The sequence below is a fragment of the Plodia interpunctella genome, chromosome 8, assembly GCF_027563975.2.
Source record: "Plodia interpunctella isolate USDA-ARS_2022_Savannah chromosome 8, ilPloInte3.2, whole genome shotgun sequence".
Taxonomy (NCBI): Eukaryota; Metazoa; Arthropoda; class Insecta; order Lepidoptera; family Pyralidae; genus Plodia; species Plodia interpunctella.
This window is the reverse complement of record NC_071301.1, coordinates 2,688,078-2,704,663: the sequence shown is the minus strand read 5'-3', so window position 1 is coordinate 2,704,663 and position 16,586 is coordinate 2,688,078. Positions and strand designations below refer to the sequence as shown.

Genomic DNA, 16,586 nt, shown 5'->3' with positions numbered 1-16,586 from the left:
TTACGATGGGTGGGATTGAATGGAAATAAACATCCAATTATCCTATTTTACTTTACCATATATATTTAAAATTGTTATTTTGTTTTTAGAAGGTTGATTATAATTAACTTGCAAGTATGTCTCTATGTCTATCGGGTGGAATTTTGCACACAAGTTTAGTTTGGATTATGATAAGCATGATCTGATAGTGCACCCAGGAAACGTGAGTTGCAATAGGTAACCTGGGTACCAGATTTAGGTAGTAGGTACAACAGAGCCGGTTAGTGGTCACCACAGCCTATGGACGCCTGCGACACCAAGCGTGTCAGGTCACACGACTTTTGCACCCTGTAAACTACTGCCTCTCATCCTTAAAAAACGCCTTAATATCGTGTAACTTTTTAGCTAAAGATTAAATTATGGGTAGTATATAAGAGTTTGAGGTAGAGAAAAAAAACAGTTAAGTTACCAGTTGGTTTATTCTTTATTATCTTAAACTTTTAGCACATCTGACAGTTAGATAACTAGATAAACTTTCAGTTAGATAATTCTTGCTCTAAATATTCGTAAATAACATACAAAAAAATATACACATATTTGTATTAAAACTAAAAAAAGTTACATCATCAGATGTGCATTTTGTAGCTGTTGACTGAATTAGGTTTTTATTGATTTTATAGGATTGTGTGTGGGGCTATAATCTGTGACTCAGTGGTAAGAATATAGAACCTCTAAGGTACGACATGCAATCAACAAGACAATAAAAATGAAAACTTATGATAACAATAAATAAACGACTACGTTGCAATGTCACATTAAAATATATAAATAAATAAAAAACGACAAAATACTGCAATAACTGGGTTGAATAATCAAATGCTGCTATAAAAAAGTTGTAGGCGTTAATTGGTTGAAATTAATTTATTATGTTAACCTTCACCTTGTGTTTAACACAATGTTAAATATATTATATACAGTGCTCTATGTACTCATTATCGTATCTCCATGGACATAAAATTATGCAGGAGACAATTCACATAACACGAACAATTTGTGCTAACATAAATCTAAAGAAACATAAACTTACAACTGAATAGCGATCACAGAAATGCATAAAAACAACAAGATAAATCTCTGTATCGAGAACCAAAAATAAATAAAATTGTAAGGATCAACACAGTCCGCTTCGTGGAGCGGGCGTACGCGCGTTATTCTATCCGTCTCAGTCACAAATTATACGTGTGACAGAAATGAAACAAATCCATTGCGGGTCCATCCTTTTTCTGACACACGCAACATTGTGAATGAGACGGGGAGATGTGTGCGCTCGTCGCAGTAGACGTCTTAAAACTGAATACCCATCAAAGCTCGACTTTTTAGGGATCTATGTATGAAAACGTATTTTTACAATAGGGCTTGATTAAGTAGATAATTAATAGCTATATAATCTTGGATCCTCGGAAGAATTTAGCTTAGAAAAGGGGGGACCCTTTTACCCAACAGCGCAACATAAAGAGCTAGTTTAAAAAAGCTCGGTTAATTTAATTTGTGTTTCTAGTTACTAATGGTATCCATTGGATGAGCATTCAGTTCACGGTGAGAATCCATACATACACAACAAAAAGCTTTGTACGGTGCAGAAAGATTAAATATGCAAAGTTATTTACATAAGATTGATTACATGTTTATAAAAAATGCTTATTGTCATTACGGTAACACGTAAATTAACTGTCTACATTAAAATGGGTGTTCGTACATAGACGTTTGGTTACATCCAGTTTAAGTACCCTATGGTTCACAAATAATGTCCCATTACCTAATGTCTTTAGACAGAACATTCTAATATCGGCAAAGCGGTATCCGACAAAATCAAAAGGTCGAAATATTTTTATCCAACATTATACCTATAAAAATAAATCATAATTCATGCTCCTAATTCGAGTTCCCAAGGAACTAGTATCCGACTGAACACTATTAAAAATAAAACTTATTTCGAATTAGGCATTACAACAGAACATTCTTAATTCATCTGTATTATGTTATTGTTTTTTTTTTATTTAATCTCTTTATACCAACATAACAGACAGATGCAACTTTGACACCATAGACAAATTTTATCCAAAGACAAGGTTATATGACGGAACATACGGTATACCATATTCTATATCGATGTTTCAGTTATATTTAATGAAATCCACTAAGTTTGCCGTCGGCAGCGATTTGAGTCGACCAAACCGAATGGAAGGCTAGCTCCTTGACCCGTGTCATATAATTTCATCGCTAAAGCCGTGTTGACACGATCAAAGTATACTAACAAAGTAACTTTGACGACTTTGCTTATGTAAAAAAGCATTCAAAGGTGACTTAGATAGGGTTTAATTTCCTCAAAACCAGCTTTGAGATTAACGGTACACATGTAAACGCACACATTGACGTTCTTGCTAATTCATAATAGACTCGCACATATGGTTAATATTTCTGTCAAAGTAGATATAGAGGTAAAAGGCAACAGGCATCCAAATAAACTTTGATCAAAGCATGTACCTGCTTTAAGATTTCTAATTTATTTATTGCAAGTCACTTGTGACTAATACATACATAAATAAAGGTTGGTTTGAATTTGTTACATAAAAAATTGATAGGTACAATATGTCCTGTGAGGGCAAAGCACAGGCACAAACATAAGGGCAGTTTGATAAAGTAGCTTTGTAAAAGACAGCCTTAGTCGTTTTAGATTTAAAGTGCGCTTCGATTTTTGATTGAACGCTCAAAGTAGACAGAAAAGTTACTTAGTGTATGTTACTTTAGTCGTGTAAACGCGGCTTAAATGTTCAGTGGCTCTCGGGCCGCTTGCCCTCCGCCTTGGACGCCAGTTCGTCGCTTTTGGGGATCGGTGGCTCTTCGTCTAACTTCGCTACGGCCTTCTTCATCTCTCGTCGCTTCTGCGCTTCACGGATCAGGTCGAAAAGACCCTGTAATGTAACACAAAAGCACAGTATAATAAATAGCACTGGCACGGTTTAATGAGATACATGCAGTTGATCGACGGCTTCGCTAAAGATAATAAAGTCGTCACCGTTAACAATGCAATCAGGGTTGACACAACGTACCGTGTATCATGTGTTTTCTACTTTAAGTCAACCCTGACTGCATTGTTAACGCTCTCTTTATATTTTCTAATCTGGTATATTTATAAGCTTCATTATGCAAGCACTTGATTCTAGGGCGTCATTTGAAATTTCAAATTTCCCTGCGTCTAAACTAAACGTTCGAAATAGACTGTAGTTTCCTTTAAAAAAAATTTTTTGAATGTTTTTTTCAACGGACACAGTTTTAACAAGTGCTTTCTGGATCCCATACATAGTGATTCCCATATATAGATTCCCAACAGATTCAGTGGACTTGTCCTGCTCCTTAACGGCTGAAGCAGCTTGATCAAGCGCTTTCTGGATCTCGCTGTCCACTTCCAAGATCTGATACTGACTCTAAGATTACCTACCTTCCCAACAGATTCAGTGGACTTGTCCTGCTCCTTAGCGGCTGAAGCAGCTTTATCAAGCGCTTTCTGGATCTTGCTCTCCACTTCCAAGATCTCCTCTTTATCCAGCAGTTCAATCAGCTCGGCCATCTGCTTCTCTGATAGATTCACGTTTTCGTTGCCGATTATTTCTAACATCTGAAAAGCAATTTTTTTTTTGGTAATTGCTTTCCCGTGCTTTGTCCCGATGTCATTCCAAAATAAAATTAAAAATAACACTGAAAGTTTGTTAAGCAAGAAAATAATAAAGTTACTCATGTCACAATTATGTAGACGTTTTCATTATCATTTAACTAGCTGTCGTGTGCGACATCGCTCGCGGTAAAAAGTAGTATAAGTAAGTGTCACTTTCCATCCATCCATCTACACACCAAGATCACCTCAATTCAATCCTCCATTTTGAAGAAGAACAAACAAACATACCACATCTATAATATTAGTACTGATTCTGACAACTGTGGTGTGACTCTGCCATAGAATAGGACCACTCAAGTGGACCTCGTACAAGGCGATTAAGGGACACGTAGCCTAGGTAGCTAGACAATAATAGCGTTCCCAAGGACGCTAGGCAGGTTTGAAAAATCACAGCGGAAACTGAATTTAAGATAATTTTTCGCTGATCCCAGGCCAGAAACATCAACAGACAAGAGAGAATAAATAAATAAATATATTAGGACAAATCACACAGATTGAGCTAGCCCCAAAGTAAGTTCGAGACTTGTATAACATATACATATATAGATAAACATCCAAGACTCGGGCCAATCAGAAAAAGATCATTTTCCATCATGACTCGACCGGGGATCGAACCCGCGACCTCTCGGTTCAGTGGCAAGAACTTTACCATTGCGCCACCGATGTCATCAGAAGAGAGAAGACTGACAAACCTTCAAAACATCATCAATCTTCAACTGTCCATCGAAGTCGTCATCCAGCCTTCCGAGCACATCTTGTATGAGCTTCAGTTTGGCCTCGTCCGGCACTTTCTGAAGACTTTTAATGGAATGCATGAGTTCGTCGATCTGAATGAGTTGCTCCATGGCTTTTTGCGGTTCGGATTTGGTTTGTTCGAGGGTCGTTTTCAGTACTTTCTCTTTACTCTCCAGTTCCACTAATACGGTGTCCAGTTTTGCTATCATGTTGTTCACTGCGCGGTACAGCCTGAAAACGAATTCAAATTATAAGTTATTTATTCAGAAATTAGACCATCACGGGCACGTTTTCACGTCGAATTTTATATTATAATGGTAAATTAGGTAAAAGGATGGCGATAGTCGTAAAAAAGTCATGTCAGATACCTTTAGGCGACTTGAATAAAATCGAACACCAGTGTTAGCAATAACACACTCGATATGATGATGATTTCTCTAAAAGCTACAAACCATATTGGCATTTCGGTACGACCACTGCTGAGAAGAAATGCCGAAAGAAACTCATTTGAACAATGTTAGAAACGAAATGTATGTTCAAAGTATTGCGGTGCATAAAATATTAAATCCTACTAATGTTATAAATGCGAAAGTTTGTAAATATGTGAGTATGTATTCTTTACATAGAGAAAAAAATATTTAAGAAAATAACAATGGATAATAAAAGTAATGATTCATCTTCCATGCCGCGGAAGTCGATTACGCCGCGTTTATCGTAAATCATGACCTTGACCATACAGAAGAAGACTAGTTATAAAACAAATCACTCAAATTATCGACCTTTTGATCTAGAGCTTGCCATAGACAAACATCATGTCGACTACCTATATAGCCGACAATCTGCGCCCCGGGGCCTCCGTGAAATTTCGGGATAAAAAAATTACACCCCATGTGTTATTTCAGCTAATATTCTACCCGTGTACCAAATAACAACCGGTCAAGTAGATTTTGCGTGAAAAAGTACCAAACATACACATACATCCTCACAAACTTTCGCATTTACATTAGTAGGATAAATAAACAGTTTCTGAACTTTGACGGTTCAAAATAAAAATAAATCAGAAATTAGACCACTTTTCATGTCACATTCTAAATAATATTTACCAAAGCTATAATTTACTAGCATCATGGAACAACCACTGTTAAGAACATATGCCAAAAGAAACGAATTTAAACGGTGTGTAAACATTGAAACAACAACGTTTTCTATATACATTGCTGGTTTTTCTTTCCGATAAAAAAGCTCCTATAGAAACTACGCAATGTGCGTTCACGTGTCGGTATCTGAGTTCGCCGATAGCGTGTAAATAGCCGGCATCAAAAATAATCAAAATATTCACAGGTGCCGAATCAAACCAGCCATGTGCGGCAATCGTGCCGGACTAGCAAGATAGCCAATAAGTGTCGGAGGTCATTCAAAGGTCGTTGTCAATATTTCGCACTACAAACAGTGGTGGTCCAGTACATTCATGTATACCAAAGTTCATAGAAATCTGTGCAGTGGATTTAGAGCGATTGAGTAACAAATTTTTTTTCTTACGAGTAAAGACATGTAAATAATTGTCACAGTATTTATTATGAATTTTGTAGAAAATAAATCAAATTAGATAAGTAGAATATTTATTAACTACGTAAGTAAATTTTTAGTCTCTATTTTAACTTATATTGCTGCAAAATAAAAAAACAAAGACATGGTGAAATTTTTAAGATACCTATAACAAGACTTTTAATAAAAAAAGGAGTTTACATATTTTACCTTTTTTATTTAATTACTTGACGTTTCAACGACCTTGCATCCACAGACAAGACATTCTAACTTACATTAAAACTTTCGCATTTATATTATTGAGATGAGAATGGTGGGAGAGAAGTTTTGGCTTGAAGTCGTTAAGGATGATATGCGCGCGTGCCAATGGTCTGACAAATACGAAACGCAGAGTAGGAGAGCGGACCCTTGGCTCTGACGCTCAATGGCTACGGAAGAACCGGGCCAATGCTCAGATAACAAAGTGCGCTTAAGTTTAGGACGTACCTGCGAGCACCCTTAGTGAGTTTGATGTCTGCCTGTTTGCTCTTGACAATCTCGTGCATCTCCTTCACATCCTCACTGTACTCAGACAGCTCGGTCTTCAGCTCCTGAATGCTTTCTTTTTCGAGAAGCAACGACTTCTTTTGTTCAGCTGTGAATTTGCAAAAATACATCTTATACTCTGGAAACTAAGAATACATACGTAAATTTTATGCTACGAATACATTTATTTCTGTCGAAGACAAAGACATATACATATATTATGTCTTCGGGCGATTGTAGAGTGGACCAGAACCGGCTAGAGGACCAGAACCGGCTAGAGGACCAGAACTGGGTCAGATGTAGAAATGAAAGACAATGGATGATCCCAAGCTAAGAAAGAAGAATAACATTATTATTTATCAAATCTATCACATAGGGACAGACTTTTAAGTAGATTTTCTCATCAGCTTCGCACACGTGATTTTCTCTGCAAATGCAAAACAGACATGATTTTTATACATAATTTCACCCCCCTTTATAGTCATTTGGGGATTATTTATGAATAAAGTAGCCTATGTCTGAATGGAGATATTTCATCAAAATCAGTCTAACGGTTTAGCCGTGAAAGCGGAACAGACAGATACGACTTTCGCATTTATAATATAAGTATGGATTTTACTATTTTTAAATATAGTTTGAAAATATGGTACAATCGCAACAATATCAAAATACCCACAGCATGGTATCTATGTAGTTATTTTAGCGGCGAATTTATTTAGGTTGATATTCTGTCATCATTAAATAATAAACGTTATCTTGCATCGGAAGACACAAACAATCGAAAAATTCTACATCCAATCTCATCTTCATCTTATCTATAAGAATATTGCAGAGAAAGTACAATTTCCTATATACAATGATATCATTCTAATATCAATCTAATAAACATTGATTTGTGTTGCCAACTAACAATTTATGAGGAGATAAAGGTTGGATGATTGCAATTACTTAATCTGAGGCACAATAAGAGATAAGAGAACCTTGATTCACAAAATATCAATTTATCACCTCACTCAACTTATCATGTGAGCAACATGCTCGTTCTATTAATAGGTCTAGAAGAGAAACAAATTTTGAACAACATTTAACTTATAAATCTAGTTTGAGTGACATCTCAAAGGAATATTTGAATATGTAAACAAAACATGAATTGCAGAAATATTTTTCCTAATAAATGAGACTGATTATACAAATAAAGTTGGAAGTATCTTTTTCACGTCGAAAGTAAAAATAATGAAATAGAAAAAAATATTAAAAGTAACACTTTGATAAACGTTATGGTTTGCTTAGAGTTGCTATTTAATTGGGAGTTATTGTTTAGTTTGTTATAACTCATTTAAACATGACCTTTGGACTCTGTTTATCACTAGATTGTCTGACCTCTTTCATTTACCCACTGCATTTACCCACACATGGGGTATTCAGTTCACCCTAGACGCGAATTTCAGTTTGTAGTGGTATTAGATTTAAATTTGAAGAAATTGTAATTTAGTTATTATTATTTAATTCCTCTAAGTAAATATAATTTGAAGTTTAAAAGATTTATTTTGGGATTTGAAAAATTTTTTCAATCCCAAAATAAATCTTCGGAAGATATACATTCTGGCGTCTACCGAGTGACGTGTAGCCGCCATAGCCTGTCTCAGACATACCTTACAGTAGCAAAACGAGGAAAAGCGAAGAGGTATTTTAAATAGCAAAACTACAAAATTGGCAGACTATATGGACGAATTCTAAATATGGCTTTCTTGCTCAACTAGAAAAAATCAGTGCTGTGGTGTCATTCACCTTTGAACTTGATCTTCCTGTAAAAAAATGGCATGCTGCCAACTTACCTAATTTTTCTAAAGCATCCTCTATGACTTCAATGTCTTTGCCAGACAGGCCTTCCTCAGACTTTTTGGGGATATCGATCTTGATGACTGGTGCAGGGTCTGTCAGTACCTTTGCTGTTTCAACTTCAATAATAGGTGCTCTGTCTACGAGTTCATCTTTCACTTTCTCCTTCTTCATAGCTTCCAATATCTCTTTCTCTCTCTCTGCTTCTTGCAACTCTTTCTTTTCCTCTTTGATTCTCTCTTCCTCTAATTTGATGGCTTCAGCTTTAGCCTAAAAAATAAACGGCTTCAATAAAACGATATTTTGCTGGTTTTTAAATATTAAGATCTTATTTATGATTACTCAAATAGTCGTCAAATCTCTTCACAATACCACAAAACATAACACAGTCAGTATGAGGTTTTTGAAAAACAAATAATAACAATAATTAGCCTTTTGTTACAGAGCTTAGATCAAGATTCGATTGAAAAAAAATCCTATAAGATATGTCTGAGCTCAGTGTGCCTTTTGGCAAAGGCCTCCTCCAACTGCCTTCACTGGTCTCTGTCTAAAGCCACTCTAGTCCAGTTAGATCCCAATGTTAGGCTTAGCTCGTCTTTCCACCATGTTTGAAAAACAAGTGCTATCATATTCTGTAACATTATCTATTAAATAAAAGTAAAAAAACAAGTTTTGTCAGCAACAAGATGGGCATAAATAAATCACCTGTAACAGAAAAGAAATGTCCAATCATGTAAAATATCAGTTCCATTCATGCTCACCTTGAAATCAAGTTTACCCTCTTTTTCACCAATGGCTGCCTTCGTCAGGCTGGCAACTTGTTCAGGCAGGGCAGAAATTGTTGCTTTGAGTTTGTATGTTGTGGGTACATGTTCTGGAACCATCAGCGCTCGAGACAGCAGCAACAAAGAAGGAGGCACCTTCTCATTTAGTGACAAGTCTAACCAGTTTCTCAATTCCTTTTTCAACCTTTCTTCTGACACACCATAAGCTCTCATACCACGAGCCCTGCAGGCCTGTTGCAACTCGCTGAAGTTCAAACTGTCAACACCTTCTTTCGCTATCATTTTATCATCAGCTGATAATGATCTCAACTTCATTTTGAGGTTAAATCTTAACATAGCACTAGTACCTATCGTTGTCACATTAAGAACTTTACACAAAGCCACTAGATGTGGTCTCTGCAAGGAATCTAGTGTGATTTCGTCTTCAAACAATTTTGAGAATTTCATAATTTCTTCACTTGTTGCAACATCACCTGAAGTTCTGATTTTTTTGAAAAAGGTTGCAAACTCTTTTGCCAACTCTGAATGCCTGTTGCTAGCTTGTGGGGCCATCTGGTCCAAGGTCTCTTGGAAAAACTTAGCCATCTCCAATTTTACTTTTAAATGCTGCTTTAACTTTGCTTCCTTTTGACTAGTACTCTCAAAAGTGGATGGCAGCATGCCAGGAAACAGTTTCAAGAATATTGGTAATGCAAATTCCAAGAATGGCACAACTATAAACACAATAAATGGTACCATCCTAAAGAGGTCTCCGATAGTGGCCACTAGAAGTCTGTGTTCCCTTCGTGTCAATGTATGACCTTTTAGTATTTGGAATACTAACTTAGTTGATATTTTAATTTCAATGAAAAATAGTCTGAATCCATGATAATAATGTCTCAATTCATTCATTACTCTCTCTTTTAAGCTCTTTTTCTTAGGTTCTTCCTTTTTTGGAAGTTTTTCTTTTTCTTCAATTCCTTTCTTTATCGTCTCAACTGTTGCCTCTACTTTGGAGGAAGGTTTAAGTGGTTCTTTTTCAAAATAATATCTGCTAGTGGATATTGTCCGAATATAAGGTGACAGGTACATTCTTGTACTGTAAGGTTCTTGGATGAAATCATTTTGTGATCCAAGTGGCTGGGTTGTATAATATGATAACGACCTTGCATGCTTTATATATTGAAAATGTGTTTGTCTGGACTCCAGGAGATAAGCTGGAAAAAATAAGATATTTTTTATAGTACAATATAGTATATATAGTACAATAAAAACCACAAAATGAGGGAAATGTGTAAAAATTTTATGTCTACTTTCATTTTCTGTGTGAAGCAAAGTATGTTTAATAATGTGTCATTAAACATACTTTAATGCAGGTATAGCTGACATAATTAATAACAAAAATAATCGGGAACACGTGAGCGAAAGATTACAAATTTTCCACTGCATGACAAAATACAATACAAAGTGTTGCAAATATGCAAAATGTATGTTGTAAAAAAGATGATTAAGTATGTATTAAAGAGCCCAAAGAGAAACATCTGATAATAGTATTCAAGAACTTAGGATATAATCCAATCGCATGATGTCAACGACCAAAGTAGAAAAAATATGAATACTAACATAACGAAAAGCGATTTCAAACTAAGATGATGCAAAAAGTTATTGCAAACGGCCTAAACCGAATACTATTAAATAACGCTAAATATTCCATAAAATACATGGGTAACTGGTAATTACATAAATGTATTTTACCTTATTGGTTAGCGCAATGATCAAACTCGCAGATCAATGATGTCGATCATAGGTTAACTGTAGAATGCAAAAATTTGGCTAGAATGGATTGGGTAAATTTACTTACTTGATTTTTTTAAGCACCGACACTGTTGTAATATTATTCTATTCATGTTTCTACTCTATAATGCCTTATTTGGGAAAAATATGAAAAATCCAATAAAAACAAAATCAACCTTTACACACCATGACAATCTTATGAATGACAGATTTTTTGACAGTCGGTACCGACAGATAAGAATTTTTTACAGAAAACAAACCTAATGCTACTCCTATTCCTAAATATGCACGTTGTTACGACAATCTCTGCGTGGCAGGACGGACTGTCCTGTCCACACTGATATCCATAATATTGTATACCTAATGAGGAAGTCAGTGGCTTTAAGACTTTGTTCTACATTTGGCTTCCTGCCTGCCATGCAAATGAAAGGTAGTCTCTGTCTGTGCGATATATTCCATGGTTTTCAATTTTTTATGAATAACATATATTTATGTCACAAATGTTTTTATATCTGTGATTTATGTAACAATTAGTAGTAAGGTATGGTATGAATGCATCATGAATAGGGCATATTATGCAAAGCTCAGCGCAGATGGCGCTACTGGTATAACTAAGGTACACAAACATTGCCAATGCAGGCAAAAAGCGCCAATTTTCAATATTGTTGCAGATTTACGACCAAAAATACCTTCTACGCAATCGTGGTGCGAGTTTAAAGGAAAAAGAAAGGATTTAGTGGATTATCCTGAAAATAATAACACTATTTTAGGTTATGTTTTTCATTATTTGGTCATCTGTGGTTATAAACTGATATAAACTTGTGTTTGACTAAAGATCTTACCTGTATGAAGTCCATATTTTAATAAGTCTTCACGTGTGAAGTGTTTCGAGCTCCTTTTCGACCGTTTACTGGCTCGAAAATTTTACAGCGTGAAGCATATACCATTGTTTTCGAAGTTTTTTTTTTATCTTAGGTATGGAAAACGATTTTTTCCAATATATCGGCACCTGAATATGCTTGCTACATTGTTGTATATTTTCAAAAACGAATGCTTACATAATGAAGGATTAATAAAGTACTTTAAAATAAACGTTTTAATCGACACATCAAAAGGCGGCAAAGCTTTTGTGCACCTAACATACACTGCTGTACTCCCTATTTCGCGAATGATGTAACGACGACACGACAAGTCAACCGTGACAAATGTGAGCACGTCATGTATTTTGCGTATGCAGGCAGCAAGCAAGCAGGGCAGGGCCAGGTCGTTCGATAATAGAAGTCTTAATGTCAAAGTCAATCTAAAATAGGTAAATTCAAAAATAACATGTGTCGAGCTGACGTAGAGTAGTGATGATAACTATCGATACCTAGGTAGTTCCAGTGGAAGTTCCACTATCTATAATTACAAATGATCTCGAAATTCAGTTTTGATATCCATACATCAAGTACTGCTGGAATGGACCTCTCCATTCCAGCAGTACTTAATGTATTTAGCCTTAGCTAGGCTTACCCTTACCCTTACGTCAAGTTTGCACGGGGCACGGAAGTTCGATGTCCCTAACGACATCAGACACATTATTTTTAACACAAAAAAATATTCTTATATTTTTCAATTTATAATAGTTTAAAGTTACCTATATGATTTTTAAATTTTATAAAACATATTTTGAATGAAAACAGTAAAACATATAGCACGATGCAATTAATTTTCAATAAAACCGAATTTTCAAATATAGTGTGCGTCCAACTTTGTAATCTAAAACCGAATGCTTATTCCGTGCGAATATCTGCGAGCGCTGCAACTTGGATGGACTTGCGAAATTTTCAAAAAGGTTTCGTTTTTTTCCGTTCAGAAAAAGGTAGGAAGGTGTGCGGCGATGAATATTTTGTATGAAAGAAGAACATTCCGGTTTCCAAATTCGGATACCTACCTTATTTACGCAACTGCGCTAAGAACTATCGTTTCTCGATAGAATCGATGGCGTAGCGTATATCAAGAACGGAGCAATAGGTACTTATGAACGATAGTGTACACACACTATCAAAATACAATACTATAGATACCTACTAATACTTTTAATAGTAACAGTATTGGCTCAATAAATAACATAGGTGTAAGTGTAACCAATCTTAGGTATCGATAATAAATTTCTAATGGTGAACTGTCAATAGACTATCGATAGTCGCCAATACTATAGCGCGGCATCACTAAATAAATAGGAGGTGAGGTTAGGTTGAGTGTAGGTTGCATTCAATTTGTTGAGCGAAGTTTGATATGAGTTTGTTGAGGTTATCTTTGGCTTGCACAGCAGCGGTACTACGTCGGGTTGTTAATTTATTGAAAATTAATTTATTTTAATGAATAGTCTAAGAAAATTATTGTTTACAAAAATACACAAACCACCGTTCTGTTTATATTCTACGCACGGGAACGGTAAGCATAATTTAATAATAATACTCTTTCAAATCTTAGACTAGGTACCTATCCTTTAGCGTAATATTGGAAAAGATAATATTCTTGTGTTTGAGCTAGCCTAAGGTCCTGAAGTATGTAATTTTAATAAGTAGGTACGTTATTAGTTTAAAAGTCCAAAAGTTATTTTAATTGTAGACAACTGGTTATGTTTCGCTTGATACAGTTTGGTTATCCTGAATTTCTTGCCAACACTGTTATATAGGTACCTATTGATAAAGTAGTATCTAGATACTACTAGTTAAAGTAACTGTAGTCTGTAACATAGATTATTATTTTGTGCTTAATTTAATATAGTTTACTTACGTATGTTTGTATTCTGTAATATATATTTGAAAATACAACATCAATAAATTCCAATATTTTGTTCTAAGTACATATTATAATATGTACTTAATACCTTTATTCAATTACATTTTCAGTTCCTGCCCAGCAAATAGACATGTCACTTAGAACAGCAAAGAACATGGCAAAACGGATAGTTTGGGTCGATTTAGAAATGACAGGACTGAATGTGGAGACCGACCGTATATTGGAGATTGCCTGTTTGGTGACTGATGCCGACTTAAACATTGTAGCCACTGGACCCAATCTTGTAATTCATCAGCCGAACAGTGTTTTGGAAAATATGAATCAGTGGTGCATCAACCAGCACGGTGAGGTATTGGCTTGCATACTAATGAAAATGAATATATTAATATATTAGGACAAATCACACAGATTGAGCTAGCCCTAAAGTAAGTTCAAGACTTGTGTTATGGGATACAATAGTATCCCAGTTGTTCAATGAGTATATAGTTGAGTTATCAACGATACTATATTGTATAACAATTACATATATAGATAAATATCCAAGACCTGGGCTAGTCAGAAAAAGATCATTTTCTATCATGACCCGTCTGGGGATTGAACCCGGGACCTGTTGGTTCAGTGGTAAGAACTTTATCACTGTGCCACTGAGGTTAGAGCTCTTTGTCCTTGTTTGGTAATGAATTATTCTGATTTTTTATGTGGAGAGATCATTGGAAGGGAGGAGCGGGTGGACTTTGAGAGTGTTGTAGGCTAATTTTTACTCTAGGCAGTCATTCAGCAATATCAGCGTTGTACTCTCCACCATAAAGGGCACAAGCAACAAACTCCTCAAGGCTCTAGAATTCATTTAACAATTGAATGTGATGGCCATGGCTCCCAATTCAAATAAGTTTCATTAAGAAAATGTCCATAGACAGATATTTTCGCTTTAATACTGGAGAAATCTTCATTTTGCTTGAAGGATTATATTTGTTTTTATATGTATGTACTATTATGTTTGAACAAATAAAGAAAGATTTTTCTTTTAAAATAATTTCAATGAAACTTATTGAATGTAATCTTTAATTGAAGCATTTCGTTTTTGCAGAGTGGGTTAACAGAGGCCAGTCGCAATTCCAAGATAACACTTGAAGAAGCTGAAAACCAAATACTTAGCTTTGTCCAACAGCATGTACCAGAAAAACGGTGTCCAATCGGTGGCAACAGCATTTACATGGACCGACTGTTCCTAAGAAAGTACATGCCTAAATTTAATGACTATTTACACTACAGAGTTATAGATGTCAGCACTGTAAAGGAACTAGCCAAACGTTGGTATCAGAAAGATTTCTCATCAATACCACAAAAGTCGTTCAAGCATAGAACCATTGACGACATACATGACAGTATTAAAGAGCTTAAATATTATAAAGAACATATTTTCAAATCCAATCCGAATTAATTCTTGATCAATCCTCCATTTATAAATAAGTTAAGTAACCTTACTTTTTAAAATATATTTTTTATCAAATGTTGTAAAGTGAAATACACTTTACAACATTTGACATTGACAGAATGAAACAAAACATAATTAGTAGGTTTAACTTATTTGTGAATAAGAGTACCAGGAACCCTGTTATTAATAAAAAAGTTATAAGGCATACTTTAAGCTTAGGTAAGTTTGGTCACTGTTGCACTTTACAATATTTGTCATTGACAGAATCTTGTTTTTATGAATAACAGGGTAAGTTTTAAATGATATTAGAACAATTTTTAGTTTATCTAGTAGATCGTACTTTTTTGTTGATGAATGTTATGGAAGAATTTTAGCCGAAAAAGGCCGGTGCTCGCCGAATGCGCGTGCGCAATGCAGCATGATTGTATGAAATCAAACTGATGTGTGCATGAGGATACTGCATGTGTGCAACGGGTTTTATTACGTCTAGGTTGTGTTTTGTTGTACAGTCAACAGTACATCAACAGTCTATCCATATCCATTGCAAACTCGTCTTTATTACCGCGCCATAGAGGTTCATGCAGGGTAACTTGTTGTGCTGCTGACTACATAGTTTTTATTTTCTTATCTGACCAATAGCCTGTTTCAACACTTTCTGACAAATATAGTATTGTAATCTGACAGATAAAATTAACTGCTAGTATCGCTAATCCCCTCTGGCAAATTTCTTGGATAGCCAAGACTTTTGAAACACAATTTTCAATGCTATCTATTTGATATGTTCTGATAGACTACTATCAAATACTTTATATATTTTACGAGCAAGCGGTGAAACAGGTCCTTAATGTATATTGTGTGGTAATCATGTTCCTGACTTTGCAATATGACTTATCATAGATTTAAATAGATAAAAGAATGTGCACAAATAATTTATATTATTTGTGCCCTTTGCATGTTGTGTAATGTACTTAAATGCGCTGGCGCACAGCACACCACATTCCCCATAAACATATTTATTATAAGTAACATTGAGATAGTGAAAGATTTTTTGATTTGTTAGAATCATGTGTCAATCATTATACATTTCACCAGAAAATAGATATCGAATAGTTGTTGGCAGATAGCGGGTGTTGTAAGGACCTATAAAGAATGAGAAATGTATGAATTGTAGATATGCCGTTATTCATAATAAAGTTAAAGCGTACTTAATGTATGTTTTGTCTCTTTCTGTTTATGTCAAATGTAGTGTTTGTAGACAAAACGTACTTTAGCTTAAAAAACATGCTTTAACATTTTTATGAATAAGCTATACCCTTGAATATTGATGACTAATGTATTAATCATCATCACCCACCTATCCTTAACCTAGTTTATGTGGATAATGTATTAGTATTTTGGATATGTTATGTCATACATTTGTTTACCTTTGAATAAAGGCATAATAATCATC

General features: G+C 35.1%; 2 protein-coding genes across 2 annotated transcripts; one reads left to right on the top strand and one right to left on the bottom strand.

Annotated features, from left to right (window-relative positions):
* Nucleotides 1-439: 439 nt before the first annotated feature.
* Nucleotides 440-11,268, bottom strand: Letm1 (Leucine zipper and EF-hand containing transmembrane protein 1). Its single transcript, XM_053748599.2, has 7 exons — nt 10,982-11,268; nt 9,118-10,337; nt 8,353-8,626; nt 6,479-6,626; nt 4,405-4,678; nt 3,479-3,655; nt 440-2,951 (listed from the first exon to the last, which is right to left on the bottom strand). The coding sequence occupies exons 1-7, from the start codon at nt 11,025-11,027 to the stop codon at nt 2,811-2,813; spliced, it is 2,280 nt and encodes a 759-aa protein (XP_053604574.1). The 5' UTR covers nt 11,028-11,268; the 3' UTR covers nt 440-2,810.
* A 1,806-nt stretch (nt 11,269-13,074) lies between these two features.
* LOC128671995 (uncharacterized protein) lies at nt 13,075-16,586 on the top strand. Its single transcript, XM_053748868.2, has 3 exons — nt 13,075-13,350; nt 13,812-14,050; nt 14,789-16,586. Exons 1-3 carry the CDS (start codon nt 13,275-13,277, stop codon nt 15,140-15,142), a joined length of 669 nt encoding a protein of 222 aa, XP_053604843.1. The 5' UTR covers nt 13,075-13,274; the 3' UTR covers nt 15,143-16,586.